Source organism: Lagenorhynchus albirostris, chromosome 16, assembly GCF_949774975.1.
Source record: "Lagenorhynchus albirostris chromosome 16, mLagAlb1.1, whole genome shotgun sequence".
NCBI classification, from domain to species: domain Eukaryota; kingdom Metazoa; phylum Chordata; class Mammalia; order Artiodactyla; family Delphinidae; genus Lagenorhynchus; species Lagenorhynchus albirostris.
Window position 1 is genome coordinate 43,253,837 of NC_083110.1, and position 19,080 is coordinate 43,272,916.

Sequence of the window (19,080 nt, forward strand, 5' to 3'; positions counted from 1 at the left end):
GGATCGAATTTTCAATTTCATTGAAAAAAATCTGCATTTAGAAGCAAATGACCCTCAATACCTACTTCTTGAAGGAAGAAGCATAAACCCCAATATTTAAGGCTGTAAATATTGACTATGATGCTTGAAGAAAATATCATTAAATACTTAACTGTGCTAGTATTTTGATTGTGACTGTTTCAGCTTTCGTTAGTGCTTTCGATACAAGAATACAAGTTTTTTTTCAACTGCATACATATGGTGCTATAATAAAAAATACCTCTTCCATTGTGGTATTGATTTTTGATTTTGTAGAAGAGAGAAATTGAAGGTGAGTAGTTATGTAATCTGTCCATTTTCACATGGCTCTTAAATTGTGGATCCAGGATTAGATTCTAACTCTGTCAGTTCCAGGGCCAGCTCTCTTCACTTCTATGACATGAGTGTCAAACTAAGTGAATTCCTTTTTCCTGATTTCAACCATTGTTTATTATGCCTTCCCTTCGTGAACCTGCATAGAGTGTATGTACACTAGAGAAAGACCTGCTATTACTGCTGTTATGCATTATGAGTCAAGGCATAAATGTTAATGTTAGTTGACCTACTTATTATACTTTATTTTTTTCTTAATCAGAAAATATAATCCCCTTTAATTTCTTAATTACATATTGAAAACACAGGCCAAATAATTTTTCAAAGGTTAGTTGTGTGAAGTATTTGTAAAAGAGTGTATACTCAGGCCTAGAACATATTTGTAGACCAGAAAATGCCATCATTGTCTGATCTATACTTTTGGATGTAATATCTGTAGATTATATATTTGCTAGTTGAGTAGAAAAATGGCAGGATCAGTTTCGCTCATATATTTACATATATGTGTACTAGTATGTGAAAAAGTAGAAGTAAATAATCTGCCATTTAGAAAAGTATGTGTGTGAGTGTGTATTTAAACATTATTTAGATATATTGTTATAAAAGAATGGTTCATTTCAACATTCCCTAGTGAGATAAAGCTCATTAGTAATAACATGATAAAGAGATATTATAGATTATTATTATTACTATTATTATTATTAACTTGCTGAGAAAAATCTTCCAGACTCCCCCCCTTTTATTTGTAATTGTGCAATGATACAACATTGAAGCCAATTTTGTGCCTTATGAAAATGCAGCAATACATATTGTATTATTATTCTTCAAGCTAGATTCATATTTATAGATTATATATTCTTGTATGCTATCCTAAGGCAATGAATTTTCTAGATATGTGCCATTTATTCTAATGTCCTTAGGAGGGTACATTTTATTTGCATGGCCACATCTCTTCTTTATACCATAAGTTTAGTAAAATGGATCAGCTGAAAATGATTGCTGTAAGTACATTATTGTTTGTACATGATTGCTGTATAGTACATTATTGTTTGTCAAAGGGATCATTGCAGCATGGGAAAAAAGAGGGGATTTGAATTGCATCAGTGCTGTTTGCATTCAATTTTTAAAATAGATGGAATCTTTAACAGAGTTGGAGAGATTAGAGATCTCTCGCTTCAGCTCTTACTCAACAAGTGTCTACAATTCAGCCCACGGAAAGAATAATAAGAAAGCAAACATTGAAATGTCACATTAAAATAGTATGTTGTTCTAGTTGAGTACCCCAGACATGTCTTAGAGAAGAATGGCTTCTATTGTGTATCTGAACACTAGTTTTGTCTTTCACATTAAGATTTATGGTTTATGGATTTGCTCTAAGATAAAAGATGAAGAAGCAGTTCTCACCATGGGAGTCTCTGCTACTTCTTTATCTCTTCCTTTCTCTTATTTTCAGGATATCTCTTTTCATATCAGAAGTCTTACTGAGTGAATTGAAGTATCAGCCTCTGTTATTATAGGCTTTCCTTTTGTTCAGGATAAAATTCAGTGATAACTCCTGCGAGAAGTGATGGACAGGGCGGGGAACAGATTCATGCTGTTAAAAGGATGCAAGAAATAGATGATGAGACTCACCAAGTGTTTGAATCTGTCTCCCACCTCATCTCCCCAAAATATCATTTATAAATAGCATTATAAAGGTATTTTTGCCTTTTTGAAGCAGGACATTTTCTATATCATGACAGATATAAAGTTGAATATCTTCGGTTTGAATCAGATTTGCAAGTCAGCTGGGGTTTAAGCATATGATCTTTGTTAAAGAATGCATACAGGTAGAATATATTTTCAAGTAATTCTCTTTGGTTTGCAGGTACTATTCTGGTGGATAACATGCTGATCAAAGGGACTGCTGGAGGACCAGAGCCAACCATAGAACTTTCTTTAAAGGACAACGTGGATTATTGGGTATTGCTGGATCCTGTTAAACAAATGCTTTTCCTGAACAGCACGGGCAGAGTTCTGGATAGAGATGTTAGTACATTTTTTTTCTTTGTCCCTCTGTTACAACTTAATCATCATTTAAATATCTGCATGTATTTGTTGATATATCAAATTTTTGTTATATAATTTGAGTTTATTTTCTGTGTTCATCAACAAAAACATTTTTTTTAACTCCTTGAAAGAAGAAAAAGAAAGAGGAACCATCTGTGTCTGAGAGAACCATTGTATTCCTCTTCTGACATCCTGGAAGCTTGTCAGACTTCTGAATAAGGAGAGAACAGAGTGCTCAGAATAAAGGGGTGGTAACCTTGGAAAAGCAGGATACGCACAGCCCAATTCATGGCAGAATTTGAGAGTACAACTACATGTTGGCTTGAGGACAGAAACTTTAGTTGAACTACTAACAGGCGGGTGCTCTTCAAGCAGTAAGTGTTCATTGAGAGATGAATGGCAATGTGCTTATAGAGCTGAAAAAAATGAAAAGAAGGTGAGCAGAAGTTTCCTGGCAGTGTCCCAGTCCAGTTGCTCTCAGGTAGTATGATCTAAGTAGTTAGGTATTAATAATACCTAAATAACCAAAGTTAAATGTCTTCTTTCTGAAAAAGTTAAAAAACTTGAGTAGATTTAAGTAGCTCAGTAATGTAACTTTAGTCTCACTTATTTCATTCTAGTCTTGAGTGCAGAGAAAAGTGTGTGTATGTATGTGTGTGGGTGTTATAACCAGTAATTGTACAGGACCTTGGGAAAACTTGAGAAGTACATCTAAACATGCCAACTCCCAAATTTCCACTTTATAAAATCGAAATGTCAGATATTCAACCTAGGGAACCTGAATCATATCACCACAGTGTTCGGGATTTATGATTCACTTTAAATATGTGTGAAGTAGATGATCCCTAATCTATTTCATATCTAAAATTCAGAGTCTTTAAGAGCTTTGTGTTGAGGTGGGCAGTAATAGGACTCTCCCACCAGCATGGGCTGCCCTGTACACTTGGGGAGGCCCATAATTCAGCTGACTGAGCAGTGGGGACAGATGTGAGAGGAGGATATCAGTGGAGAACAGGAGTGAGTCTGTTGGCTCAACCTAGGGGGGAAAAAGTCATCCTTGATGCTGTTCCCATCTCCATCATTGCCCTCACTCACTATGTCGTTTCATCATGGCAACATTTTTCACACCCCACAATTTACAGTTTTGTCTGGGTGGTTAAGAAGGCGTAAAACGGAATAAGGACAGTTGTTATCTTAGAATTTATCTTGCCTTATCTTAAGTTATCTTATAATAAGTCTTGCTTTTATGAAAGCAATTTGGATAACGGCACAAACTGGCAAGGTGCAAGAGTCTCCCCAAGCTGTGTTACTCACAGGCATCCTTCTTTTTTTAAATTACATCATACTATATTATATTACACCTGGTTTCAGGTGTACAGCATTATAGTTCAAAATCTGTTTACACTACAGAGTGATCACCACCACAAGTCTAGTTATCATCCATCATCGTATGGTTGACCCCCTTTACTTGTTTTTCCCACTCCCCACAAGGCATCCTTTACTGGCTTTAAGTAGGAATACTCATATCCAAGTCATATGAATTTTATAATGTAACATGTTTGGAGAATTATAGAATATTTATCTATTTTAGGCCACTGTCATTTTATATTTTGTTTCCTTTTTTAAAATCACCTATGATTATGATAATTTACTTGTTTACTGGTAAATTACTTTCTTTTTGGAATCAGTTTTTTTTCTCAATTTGATATTAAAAAGCATAAGTTCTAGGTCTGATTTATGAGTCAAAGGAAAAGATAACCTTCAGTATTCATAAAATGCATTCCGTGTCTCCAACCTACAACATTGTTTTAATTACCAAAAATCATCTTCACTTTTTAAGATACTTATCTGTTTCCTTGGTATTATTGTTTTTTAATTTCTGATAAGGGCAGCATTTATTGGACATTGGGCAAACTGAAATAGTATCATGGGAATACACTTAAAAATTGATTTGACCTGAAAGAAATAATTACAAAAATGTGCACACGTATCATTTAAAGAACCATCCAGGCTTTTTTTTTAAGACAATAATCAAAAATAATTTCCTTTCCATTTAAAATGTTCTTTTGGATTAGAAATGCTATGGTTAAGTTAAACTTGAAAAAGTGTTTTACAAATTAAAGTGTTGTCATTGGACACCTACCTGAAATTAGCTAAAGATGCTGGAGAATAGGACACCTAAAGAATATTAAATGTTAAATGAATACGGCAGAGGGAAATCTGTAAAGAAAAACAAAACAAAAGAAAACAAAAACATGCTTACATATTTGCAATGTATTTACCAATTGGCAAATCAACTTATTGAAATAATGACAAGATAGTAAATAAAAGATATTCTAAACATTTATCTAATTATTTAGATAATTTATTTATAATTATATATAATTATCTAGATAAATGTACAATTATTTATCTAAGTGAATTCAAGCCTGTATAGTTAAAGAACGTCATGACAAAGATCTAAGTTTGCCATTTTGTACAAGTACTCTTACAGGGTGGTGGGACTTACAAAACCGGAATTAAAATAGACACAGGATTTGGGCCGGGCCTTCTATGAGTAGGGGCACTTTGCAGCTTTTTTTTTTTTTTCCAAATAGAATTTGTGACCATGAAGGAGTGACAGATAAATAATAAGACGTTATGCCTTTATTTTCTTTCCTGGCAGCATTAGTTGAGAAAGGTTGATGAGGAAAATGCTTTCAGTTCAGGGTAAAAAATAATAATGTTAATTAAGAATGCCCTCAATCCAGAAATTGAAAGTGTGAGATTAAATGGTTTCTGTTACAAAATTAAGGTGGTGGAGCCCTCACTGACAGAGAAATCAGGAAGAAGAGAGGAAAAGCCAGATAGTAATACCAAATGTAAGATCAAGGCAAGATTAACTAGATAGAGCACGTATTTTTAATACAGTATCATTTAAAGTTAGCTGAGTATAGATGCTTTACAGAATTATTGAATGTTAGAGCTGAAAGGAAACAAAGTTTTGCTAATTCAGTATTTTCTTTCATAAACTGTGCAGTAGATTTAGAGATAAATATATAGGTAAAGGGCCAGTCTTTAAAATTTAGCACATGTCTATAGTAACATGAGAAAAATGAAACAAAATAAAACAGGAGTGATTTTTCCCCCAAAGTTAAGTGTATTCATTTTATTCTGATATCATCCCCTTTTCACATTTTTAGATTATTTGTTTTAGTTCTGTGAAAAATGCCATGATTATTTTGATAGGGATTGTGTCGAATCTGTAGATTGCTTTAGATAGTATGGGCATTTTAACAATATTAATTATTCCAGTCCACAAAAAAGGTATATCTTTCCTTTTATTTGTGTCATCTTCCATTTCTTTCATCAACATCTTAGAGTTCTCAGAGTACAGATCTTTCATCTCCTTGGTTAAATTTATTCCTAGGTATTTATTCTGTTTAATGCAGTTGTAAGTAGGATCGTTTACTTGATTTCTCTTTCTGATAGTTCATTATTAATGTATAGAAATGCAACAGTGTTCTGTATATTAAATTTGTTGTATCCTGAAACTGTACTGAATTTATTTATTAGTTATAGTAATTTTTTTGTGAAGTCTTTAGTGTTTTCTACATATAGTATTATGTCATCTGCAAATAGTGACAGTTTTACTTCTTCTCTTCCAATTTGGATATCTTTTATTTATTTTATCTCGTCTAATTGCTGGCACTAGGACTTCCAATACTATGTTGAACAAAAGTGGTGAGAGTAGCATCCTTGTCTTATTCTTTTTTTTTTTTTTTTTTTTTTTGCGGTACGCGAGCCTCCCACTTGCTGTGGCCTCTCCCTTTGCGGAGCACAGACTCCGGACGCGCAGGCCCAGCGGCCATGGCTCACAGGCCCAGCCGCTCCGAGGCACGTGGGATCCTCCCGGACTGGGTCACGAACCCGCCTCCCCTGCATCGACAGGCGGACTCTCAACCACTGCGCCACCAGGGAAGCCCCCTTGTCTTATTCTTGATCTTAGAGGAAAAGCTTTCAGCTTTTCACCATTGGGTATGATGTTAGCTGTGAGTTTGTCATAAATGGCCATTATTGAACAGGCTGGCTCAGGCTGCGGCCGCGGCAAGTTGCATCGTTTTCCAGTCTGTCCGTGAATGTCGCCACCTGAGACAGAGCCAGGATGTTTGGGATGCTGAGCAGCAGCTTTGAGGATGATCCCTTCTTCTCTGATTCGTTCATGGCACACTGAGAAAGTATGCGACAGATGATGAGAAATTTTTCTGAACCTTTTGGAAGAGACATGTTCAACATCTCTGATGGTAGAGGAAGAGCTTGTAACCGTACGGGATATGAGGATGGAGAAAACTCCTTGACTTGTACAGATGTCAACCCTCTTCAGTCAATGGACCAAATAATGTTAAATATACGAAACAGTATGCAGGAATTACAAAGAAACTTTGGTCACTTTTCAATGGATCCAAATGGACATTTGTTTAGTTCTTCCTCAGTTATGACTTATTCCAAAGTAGGAGATGAACAACCAAAGATTTTCCAGACCTCAACTCAAACTCGCAGGGCTCCAGGAGGAATAAAAGAAAGTAGGAGGGCACTGAGAGATTCTTGAGAGTGGACTAGAAAAAATGGCTGTTGGTCATCACCTTCATGACCAAACTCATGTCATTAAAAAGTCAAAGAATAGGGCTTCCCTGGTGATGCAGTGGTTGAGAGTCCGCCTGCCGATGCAGGGGACACGGGTTTGTGCCCCGGTCCGGGAAGATCCCACATGCCACTGAGCAGCTGGGCCTGTGAGCCATGGCCGCTGAGCCTGCGTGTCCGGAGCTTGTGCTCTGCAACGGGAGAGGCCACAACAGTGAGAGGACAGTGTACCACAAAAAAAAAAAGAAAAAGTCAAAGAACAGCAAGACTGGAGATAAAGAGGTCAATCAAGAGTTCATCAATATGAATGAAAGTGATGTTCATGCTTTTGATGATGAGTGGCAAAATGAGATTCTGAAGTACCAACCAAGGGGACACTGGTGCAATCTAGAAAACTCTAGGATGTGAAGCATTGGTCATGAGAATTCAGGATCCCAAGAACTTAAAAGAAGGGAGAAATTTCATCTAAGTCCAGCCATCGAACGTGGGAGAAGATCAAATGTTTCTGTGGACAAACTCAACATCGAAGTATCACCTGTGAAAATCAACAAAAAATAAATAGCATTGCATTTGATTTGTTTAGTTTTGGTTGTTTGAACAGAGAAAGTAATGGTGCATAGTAATACATGTAAGACCAATCGCTTGTTGTTAAATCAATACTATGTTCTTAGCAAAAAAAAAAAAAATTGGCCATTGTGTTGAGCTATAGTACCAATCTACCAACTTTGTTGAGAGTCTTTTTTTTTTAATCATGAATGGATGTTGAATTTTGTCAAATCCTTTTTTTGTATCTATTGCGATGATCATATGATTTTTATCCTTCATTTGGTAATATGGTGTATAATTTGGATTGATTTGCAAATATTGAACCATCCTTGCATCCCTGGAATAAATCCCACTTGATCATGATGTATGAACCTTTTAATATATTGTTGAATTCAGTTTGCTAATATTTTGTTAAGAATTTTTGCATCTATGTTCATCAGGAATATTGGCCTCTAATTTTCTCTTTTTATAATGTCTTTGTCTGGTTTTGATATCAAGGTAATGCTGGCCTCATAGAATGAGTTTGGAAGCATTCCTTTCATTTGTATTTTGTCTTGGAATAGTTTGAGAAGGATAGGTATTAACTCTTTAAATGTTTGGTAGAATTCCCTTGTGAAGCTTTCTGGTTCTATACTTTTGTTTGTTGGGAGTTTATTGATTATTCGTTTAATTTCATCACTAGTAATTTGTCTGTTCATATTTTCTATTTCTTCCGTATTCAGTCTTGGAAGATTATATGTTTCTAATTTGTTTATGTCTTCTAGGTTGTCCAGTTTTTGACATAAACTTATCTATAGTAGTCTCTTATCATTGTTTGTATTTCTATGATATTAGTTGTAAATTCTCCTCTTTCATTTCTAATTTACTTTATTTGGGCCCTCTCTCTTTTTCTCTTGATGAGTCTGGCTAAAGATTAATTTTGGTTTTCTTTTAAAAAAACAGCTCTTAGTTTCATTATTCTTTCTATTGCCCTTTAGTCTCTATTTCATTTATTTCCACTCTGATCTCTATCATTTCCTTTCGTCTAATAATTTTGGGCTTTGTTCTTTTTCTGATTCCTTTAGGTGTAAAACTAGGTTGTTTATTTGATATTTTTCTGTATCAATATAAATTTCCCTCTTAGAACTGTTTTTATTGTGTTCCATAGATTTTGGAAAGTTGTGTTTATATTTTCATTCTTCTCAAGGTATTTTTTTAAATTTCCTCTTTGATTTCTTTGTTGACCTATTGCTTATTTTTTTAGTACCATGTTGTTGTCGCCACATGCTTGTATTTTCTGCAGTTTTCTTCCTGTAATTGATTTCTAGTTTCATACAATTGTTGTGGGAAAATAACTCAGTATGATTTCAGTAATATTAAATTTATTGAGACTTGTTTTTTGGCTAGCATGTGATCTATTATGGGGAATGTTCCATGTGGACTTTAAAAGAATAGGTAATTCTGCTCCTCTGGATGGGATGTTCTATTGCTACCTATCTAGCTCCTCTGGATGGGATGTTCTATTGCTACCTATCTAGTCCATGTGATACAATGTGTCATTTAAGGTCAATGTTTCCTTTTTGCATTTCTGTCTGGATGATATCCATTTGATATAAGTGGGGAATTAAAGTCCTCTACTATTATTGTATTAGTTTTAATTTATCTATTTATGCCTTTTAATATTTGCTTTATATATTTAGGCACTCTTAGGTATATATATGTTTAAAAATGTTATATCTTATTTAGTTGACCTCTTTATCATCATGTAATGCCTTTGTCTTTTGTTATACTCTTTGTTTTAAAGTCTATTAATTTAAAGTCTATAATTATTGTCTCATGAGCAATATTCTCTATTCACTATTGGACATAGGATAATAGTGGTCACAATAAAATCAATAATTCAAATTGCAATAAAAAATATAATTCTGGCACAGTCCTGTTATACTTATCTCAAAACTGGGCAAACTTCTAAAAGATTTGAATAGTGAAAAATTGTGTTCATAACAATCCCAACATTTTAAAAAAATTATGGAAGTATAGTATAGTTGATTTACAATGTTGTGTTAATTTCTGTTGTACAGCAAAGTGACTCAGTTATACATATATATATTCTTTTTCATATTCTTTTCCATTCTGGTTTATCACAGGATATTGAATATAGTTCCCTGTGCTATACAGTCAAACCTCGTTGTTTATCCATCCTTTATATACTAGTTTGCATCTGCTAATCCCAAGCTCCCAATCCTTCCCTCCACCACCCCTCTCTCCCTTGGCAACCACAAGTCTGTTCTCTATGTCTGTGAGTCTGTTTCTGTTTCATAGATATGTTCATTTTTGTTGTACTTAGATTCCACATATAAGTGATATCATATGGTATTTGTCTTTCTCTTTCTGACTTACTTTACTTAGTATGATAATTTCTGGGTCCATCCATGTTGCTGCAAATGACATTGTTTCATTCTTTTTAATGGCTGAATAATATTCCAGTGTGTGTGTGTGTGTGTGCATGTGTGTGTACACACACACACACACACACACACAGCATCTTTATCCATTTATCTGTCGATGGACATTTAGGTTGTTTCCATGTCTAGGCTATTGTATATAGTGCTGCTATGAAAATAGGGGTGCATGAATATTTTAGAATTATAGTTTTGTCTGGATAAATGCCTAGGAGTGGGATTGCTAAATCATACGGCAACTCTATTTTTAGTTTTTTGAGGAACCCTCTATACACTTTTCCATAATGGCTGCACCAATTTACATTCCCATCAACAGTGTAAGAGGGTTCCCTTTTTTCCACACCCTCTCCAACATTTATTATTTGTAGACTTTTTAATGATACCTGTTCTGACCAGTGTGAGGTGATACCTCATTGTAGTTTTTGTTTGCATTTCTCTAATAATTAGTGATGCTGAGCATCTTTTTATGTGTCTGTTGGCCATCTGGATGTCTTCTTTGGAGAAATGTCTATTTAGTCTTCTGCCCATTTTTCAATTGAGTTGTTTGTTTTTTTGTTGTTGAGTTGTATGATTTGTTTGTATATTTTGGAAATTAAGCCCTTGTCTGTCACATTATTTGCAAATATTTTCTCCCGGTCTGTAGGTTGCCTTTTAATTTTGTTTATGGTTTCCCTTGCTGTACAGAAGCTTGCAAGTTTGATTAGGTCCCATCTGTTTATTTTTGCTTTTATTTCTATTGCCTTGGGAGACTGACCTAAGAAAACATTGGTACAGTTTATGTCAGAGAATGTTTTGCCTATGTTCTCTTCTAGGAGTTTTATAGTGTCATGTCTTATATTTAAGTCTTTAAGCCATTTTCAGTTTATTTTTCTGTATGGTGTGATGGTGTGTTCTACCTTCATTGATTTACATGTGGCTGTCCAACTTTCCCAACACCACTTGCTAAAGAGACTCTTTTCCCCATTTTATATTCTTGCCTTCTTTGTTGAAGATGAATTGTCCATAGGTGTATGGGTTTATTTCTGGTCTCTCTGTTCTGTTCCATTGATCCATATGTCTGTTTTTGTGTCAATACCATGCTGTTTTGATTATTGAAGCTTGGTAGTATTGTCTGAAGTCTGGGGGGGTTATGCCTCCTGCTTTGTTCTTTTTCCTAAGAATTGCTTTGGCAATTCTGGGGCATTTATGGTTCCATATTAATTTTAGGATAGTTTGTTCCAGTTCTGTGAAAAATGTCATGGGTAATTTCATAGGGATCTCAATAAACCTGTAGATTGCTTTGGGTAGTATGGCCATTTTAACTATATTAATTCTTAGAATTCAAGAGCATGGAACATGCTGAATATCTTAACATCTCTTCTTTTGGATTTTAAATTGGTAAATGCACAAAGAGCTTTGACTTCTATTTCCAGGCCAATATCCATTTAACTACTAAGTTTTGTACTTTTATCTCCACAGTATGTCTTGCATTTGCATCCATCAGCATAACTCCAGGACAGCCCCTCTTAGTTCTCACTTGACTTTGGAAAAATCTCCTAATAGTTCTCCTTACTATATTTCACGATTCAGCCTTCTCCAGTTTTAGTGTCTCAAAGCACAGTTATGACCTTATTGGTAGATGAATTCTCAGTGCAAACTGTCCCTTGAGGTTTCCTAGATTCAACCTGCAGCCTATCTCTTTTCCTTTTATTTAGAAACATATATTCTCTAATCTAGGAAAACTGAACTAATTGCTGTTCCCTCAACATAATCTAACTTTTTCTTATCATGCCTACCCTGATACTCTTTTGAACCTATACTTTGAAATTACCTTTATCCATTACCATCAGTTAAATGTTATCTACTACCAAAACATGTCTTAAATTTCTACTCTCTACATAAAATATTTCCTAATAGTAACACCGGTACATAATTTCTTACTCCAAACTCCTAAGCCTTCAAAACTCTTTTTTTTTTTTTTTTTTTTTGGGTGTGCGATGCAGTTTGTAGGATCTTAGTTCTCCAACCAGGGATTGAATTCAGGCCCCAGCAGTGAAGGCACCAAGTCCTAACCACTGGACTGCCAGGGAATTCCTTCAGAACTCTTTTTTGACTCACATTATAGTTATCTATATTCATCTCATATCAGTTTTACAGGATTTGCTTAATGTAAAAGGACTGTGTCATATTAATCCCAACCCATGTTGAACTTTGCATAAAATAAGTACAATTAAATAAACTTAGTGTCCTTAATAACTGATTGTGAAAAACCTACACATTTCTAAATATTACATATACCTAACAATATTTTCAAATCCATACTTTCTTCTTTAGGCAACTTCTTTAAATATACCATTTATTTTGAAAGCTTAATTTATGAAGTACACTTATAACTCTGGCCAGCCATTTATGTTAACTTTTGTTTCATTGTTTAAAAAGTATTTCTACAACATACTGGGTCTTATTTCTTTTCACTGTCCTCCAGTTTATTTTTAAAGTAATGAAGACTCTTTATTTTGTAAAAATAGTATTTATATAGGAAGAAAAATCATGATAAAAAACTTCCATTCCTGTGAGGAGTGAATAACATTTGCCTTTGCTTTATGAAAAATAAAATCAGTTCTTATTCAGGTTTGCTAAACATTTATTTATTAAGCAATCCAAATAATGTATCTTCTAGAAAAAACTCAGTTCTCCTTAGACTGAATATGTATGCTATAATCTACACTGTTCGCATCAATAAATTATTTATAAAAGCTTCACTTTGCATGTTGCAACTTAAGTGATTGAAAAATGTAATAAATGTTTTTCAAATTAAAAAATTCATACATATTTATTGGAAAAAAATTCTTCACCTACTTTTTACTCTTGGTCTTACTTTTCAAAGATAACCTTCATCAACTGTTGGTACATATCATTCCTGAACTTTATCTATGTATGTCAAAATGTATTCACACATGTGTACTAATATACAGATATGCAAATATACATTCAGAGTACTATGCTGAACAATTGTTTTTAAATTTGGACAATAGTTTGCATGTCTAGGTATATATGAATGGTAATCACCCTAATAATTACCCCCAAACAGTTTATACACAGCATTTTTTTTTCTGATTTGTTTCATGAATGAAGCAATTTAAGAGAATCAGAGAAAGAATTGCCATGACTTATTTTTGCCACCCAGTTATTAAAAATAAACCAAAACTTCCCTAACACATTCCTAAGCATTTTAGATTCCCTAAACTCTCACTAATAGACTTGGTGGAACTGTCTTTGGTATATTTATGACCTTGTTACAGAGCAGAATAGATTCTATTCCAACGTGAGATTACAGTGAATGCTGTATATTAGCCACAGGGAATTCTTGCCTTCATCATGATCCATTATGGTTGGAATTTATTGCAAGCTAAGTTCTATCCATGCTACTAACAGTTGCATAGGGGACTAAAGTTGACAGTGACAAGAGTTCCAGGTGACCTGGTTATATCTAATCTATGGGCACTTAGTGCGAGTAAGTGGCGCTGAGTTGCAGCACACTACATCTGATCCTCTACTTACAAAGGTTGTGACCTTTCTGTTCCATGCTAACACTTACTATAGAATTAGAAGTTGATATGGAATGGTTTTATAGGTCTCTCTCACAATACTTATAAGATAAATAACTTTAGAAGAACATAAATTGTCACCTGATTGTCTTCTGAGAGGTGTGCCAAGGGCTAATAGTAGAAGTATTTATTGTTTTTTACTTTACAATTGAAATATGCAGTACTTAAAAAGCCTATTAAAGCAAAGACTTTAAAACTGGTAGTAAAAAATGGAGGTCATATAATTTAAATTCTTTCCAGAATATTTCTAAGACCTAGTCTTTTTAAGTTATATTTTAGTCTCAAGCTTGCAGATTTTCAGTGATGGGGCTTAATTTTTTGTATAGTCCATTCTATTCTGACCCACTTTGGATTAATAGAAAATCTCGACTTATATTGAAAACATATGCTTTGTAATACTTTTTATTTATTGTTCTTATTTCTATACTCTGGGACTACAATGAATAAACTAATTTATCTTTTCATAACAACCATTCAGATGTCTGATGAATCTTGTGATTTTTAGTTTAAACATCTCAAATTTTATCACACATTCTCAGGATGATTAGACTTCACTTCCAATTTGGCCATAAAATGGTGCTTATTGTAATCCACCTATCTCTTCATCTATTATTAATGCATATGAAGTAGTTTGTATTATTATTCTAGTAGTCCATTTACAGTGTTGGCATGTAAACTCATCTTTACATGCCAACTCAAAATTTTTTAAAACTCAAAAGTTTACAATTATATTTTCATATTAATGTTTGTAGCCACTTATTACTATATTTGGGCAATTAACTTTTTTTCTAATACAAATAAGATTATTTAAATTTATTATTGTAGAAGTGTAGATTTTTGATACTTATTATTCTGATAAAATTATTTTGAACCTTGTCTTTTATCATTAAATGTAGTATATATCCTTCTGAACTTTGTAGCATTCACAGATTTTACACACATGGCTTTAATACATTTATATATGTCAGTGATTAAAAGTGAATTGGGGCAGACATTAGAACTCAGATCTGTATGGTACTTCACTAGAGACCTTCCTCCATATGATAATGATGCTTCAAGTTATTCTTTCTAGATACAATTATTCAGCCAGGTACAATACAATTTGATTGCATTTCTCTTTATTGGCCATAAAAATATCTTGATATTAAACAATGTTTTCTTCAGGTTAGGTATAGTTTCTACAACATTCTACTCATTAGAAATGTGACATTTTTAATGAACCTACCCTAAGTTCCAGTAATCATTGCTATATCTTTAAATTGGTTTTAATCCAAATATTTAATAATTTGTTTTATAATTTAAGATTGTCAGTAGTTTTTTTTAGATTCATGTTTTTTTACTTTTTTGGATATTTAGCTTTTTATAAGTAAAAAATAATTTACATCTGTTATGTGTTAATATGTGCCTAGCACATGGTAAGCTCATATAATACTTATGATGATTATGTCATGTCAGTGTTTAGTATTATCCCCATTTTTAGAAGTGAATAAACTAAGCACAGAGAGAGTTTGCATCTAGATCATACAATTAGTAGGTTATGGAACTAAGGCTAGAAGCACAGCAGTACAACTCGGGTAGTACTCAGTCATCTGTTCTAGACACAGTGCTAGTTACTGGGTAGAGAGATTTAGTTATGACCAAAATAACACCCCAGGCTTTATGAAGCTTCCAGTATAGTAAAGGGAGACAAACTCAAACAAATATATAAAATGTGTAATATGCCATGTGATGCATGAGAAATGTAGTAAAAACAGTAAATAAATAGGGGGAAAGTTGAAAGGACAGAGCAGACTGGAGGCATGGCATTCTAAACAGGGTGGTCAGAATAGATCATACTGATAGAATTATATGTAAAGAAAATTTTATAAACTCAAAAATATTTTAAAAATCACAAAGAAATATTCTGTGGTATTAAACACTTTAACTCTAGAGTCAGAGATGTGTGTATCCCACTTCTGCAAGCCCTTCATCATAGCACCTGAGTAATAAATGCCCCCTTGATGACAATTCTCCCCTTATAAGAATTTATCATAAAAAATAATTAAAGTTAGCACATATTTATGTACAGTACGTTTACCAAGATATAAACATTTTGCTTGTAATGACAAAAATTGACAATAATAAACATCTCATTATAAGTTTTTACTTAGACCAACTATGCTATAGACTTATGATGGAATACAAAATATAGCTTCATAGTAGTATACATCAAAGTGCTATAGAAAATCTGTATTTGCAAACATGGGATGATATTCACGTGTGTGTGTGTGTGTGTGTGTGTGTGTGTGTGTATGTGTGTATAAAACAGATGTATATTTGGAAAGAGGGAAAGATTAGCAAAATAAACATCTAACTGTATAGAATTAGGAAGTTTGATTGGGTTGTGAATGGATTCTCTTCTTTTGGTTATCTGTATTTTAGTTTTTATCAGATATGAATGTTTAATATTTTAGCAAAAATATAGATTTAAACAAATGATATACCATGTTATACAGTCTCTCTATCCTATGTATATTATCATTAATACATTGTTTTTATAAATTAGAAGTTTATGTCATTGCTTCTTTGACTTTTGGAAGGACAAAATTTGTGGCATCCCATCAAATATCAGACATTAATTTTGTGATTGTGTTCGTCACCAGTTTTCTAATTATGAACATAATACTACCTCAGACCCTATATTTTAAAAATTAAGCAATGAAATAATCATGATTGTCTTCACTTTTCCTTAAAATAAGGCAAAATGGATCAATTTTTATAGATTACTATCATTTAAAAGTGAATAAACATAGAAGATTTTATTAAACAAATACTTTGACAGTAATGAGATGCTTCAGTTTCAATTATTTTTTTAAAAAGATGCAATTTCTGTGTTGCAGCCTCCAATGAACATACACTCCATCGTGGTACAGGTTCAGTGCATCAACAAAAAAGTGGGTACTGTTATCTACCATGAAGTTCGAATCGTGGTGAGAGACAGAAATGACAACTCACCCACATTCAAGCATGAAAGCTACTACGCCACAGTGAATGAGGTCAGTTTCTATCCACTACTCTCTGCTTCCTTTTTATTGATATATGTAATTGACTGTATATTTTAAATATTTTGAAATTATTCCTCTATAGTAACAATCTTAACTGTTTAAAAATATCAAGAAAACATTTTAAAAAATAGTGCTTTAGAAGAAATAAGGTCTGAGTGACTTCTGATACAATTTCAGGAATTCACTTTGCTACAGGAAAAAAATTGCTTTATTTATAATAATGGCCAAAATGTTGGCATTTTTTAATCATCTTCAACAACTTAATGCCTGAATCTAAATACATACACGCTTACTGAGGCTCAATGGGTGCTATTTATTCTCATTGTAAAATGAGACAGATTTTTGTTTTGTATCTCTGAGGTGGTAGCAGTAATTCAATACTAGAAGAAAATATGTATTTGAGATTTTATTAATTTAAAGTTATTTTCTCAATTTTAAAATCAAGTTCTGGCATATTAAAAATATTTTAATATAAATCAAAGCTAAATTCTTATAAGAAAATCCTTATCAAACTATTTAAAAATATTTTTAAAGTAGTATTATTGCTTTTATTAGAACATGCTTTTTTGTTGTTTCTTGTTTTACTTTGTTTTGTTTTCCCTTTGAACCAAAATCCATGGGCCAAGAACACTTTTTATGTTATTTTTTAAAAATAGTGCTTACTGTATTAATTTTTTGTAGAAAAAATATAAAATATTATAAAAAATTATAAAATATTTCTGAAGTATCTCTAATATCATCTATTATGTGTACTTTAGACACAAAAAATGAACTATATTTTTAATAGCCTATACTTCAGCAAATCATCTTTACCTCCATGTCTTTTTTTTTTATCTTAAAATATGTACCTACTTTATAGGAGGAAGTCAGTATAATTTGGGTATTAAACACAGCATTGGGCCTATAACTTCTACATGCTTTTTGAAATTATTTAAAATGTATCTTATTTACCTCAACATTCTTCTATTCACTAAAAATTGAAGAAATTATGTTTCCTGTAATCTGAGACTTTCTAGATTGTATTACTAAAAACAAAATAATAAATAAAAGAAATAAAAGCTTTTTAAAGTTTAACAGGCGAAATTACTTGTTAGTTAATGCTCGACCTTTTTGAGCTAACTTTTACTTAATAGGCTTCTGCTAAAACAGACAAATGCTAATTAATGTAATTAATCATGTTACATGATTAATTATTTTAGCATCTAAAGCATACTTTTTGAATGAGATTTTGCTTTTTTTGTTTGAGTGCTAGCTTTGAGTATAAACTAATAGATGAGTTATCTTAGGCAACATATCTAATTTTAAAATCCATTCCTGTACCATGTTTAACTGTTGTTGGATACATGTCTTTAGTTCATTTTTCATAAAGAAATGTATAATGTTCAATTTGAATTCAAAGTATCCTATGTAATTTGACTACTTCCACTCCCCCTCCAATTTTTTTCAGCACCTTGCTAAAAACTAACCTTTTCAAATACTATTTTAATTGTGTCACTCTCCTATTCAAAAATTGTGTAATTTCTCATTATTATCAGGAAAAATGTCATCTATCTCCACTGGCTCATTTTCAAACCCTTCCATAATCTGACCTTTTGTCAATGTATTCTTAACTTCAATTGCTCTCTGATATTGCCTCATTCTGTTCAGATTAACTTCCTCATGTCTTACAAATATATTCATTTCTTTGGCTTTGCTCACACTGTTCAGTTTACTTAGAATGGAATCTTCCCTACCTTGCAAGTCTCCAAGTTTTATTCATCTTTTAAAATTTAACACATGATCTATTTCCATTTCTTATTTCTATACTCATCCCCAGCTATACACATTGATCAATCTTCAGTTTCTCCAAACTCTAAACTCCTATGTCATCTGGATAAATGTTAGAGTGATACAATTTATATAAACATTAAACATTTTATCTTAAACATTATTTGTAGAGGCAAGATTTCTTTACAAAGCTGCCTAATTATGATTTTCTCTCAATGCATTTCCTAAAGACAACCGAGGCAATCCTATCCCACTGTTACTGTGGTCATATATTCTATGGTTTGATTATGTAGAATGTGTGTAATTGATGATATTTTCCTCCATTGATTTTGCTCATACTCTCTCATATCTATTTTCTTGTAAAGAGTCCAAAGTTTATTTAAACATCAAAACATAATTATAAGAAAAAATGAAATTTAGCTATTTTTCTCATCCTTCATTTATCTGAGTAGTTCTTAGTTTAATTGGCTTGAATGGGTTTATCTTTATATCTATATCTCTCCACTGGGAAAATACATTGCAATTTTATATATACCCATATGTATATATGTGTATGTATATATGTATGTGTGTGTGTATATATACTATGTCTGTGTGTGTGTGTGTGTATATATATATATATATATATGTATATATATATATACACAATGCAACTACAGTGCTGCCTGTAAAATA

At 32.7% G+C, this 19,080-nt stretch overlaps 1 protein-coding gene across 1 annotated transcript in view; it reads left to right on the top strand.

Annotated features, from left to right (window-relative positions):
* PCDH15 (protocadherin related 15) overlaps positions 1-19,080 on the top strand; it is an 817,584-nt gene that overhangs the window by 359,265 nt on the left and 439,239 nt on the right. The window contains exons 5-6 of the mRNA XM_060127128.1: positions 2,219-2,379; positions 16,474-16,629. Coding sequence (XP_059983111.1) covers positions 2,219-2,379; positions 16,474-16,629 — 317 coding nt within the window. The remainder of the gene's footprint in view (positions 1-2,218; positions 2,380-16,473; positions 16,630-19,080) is intronic.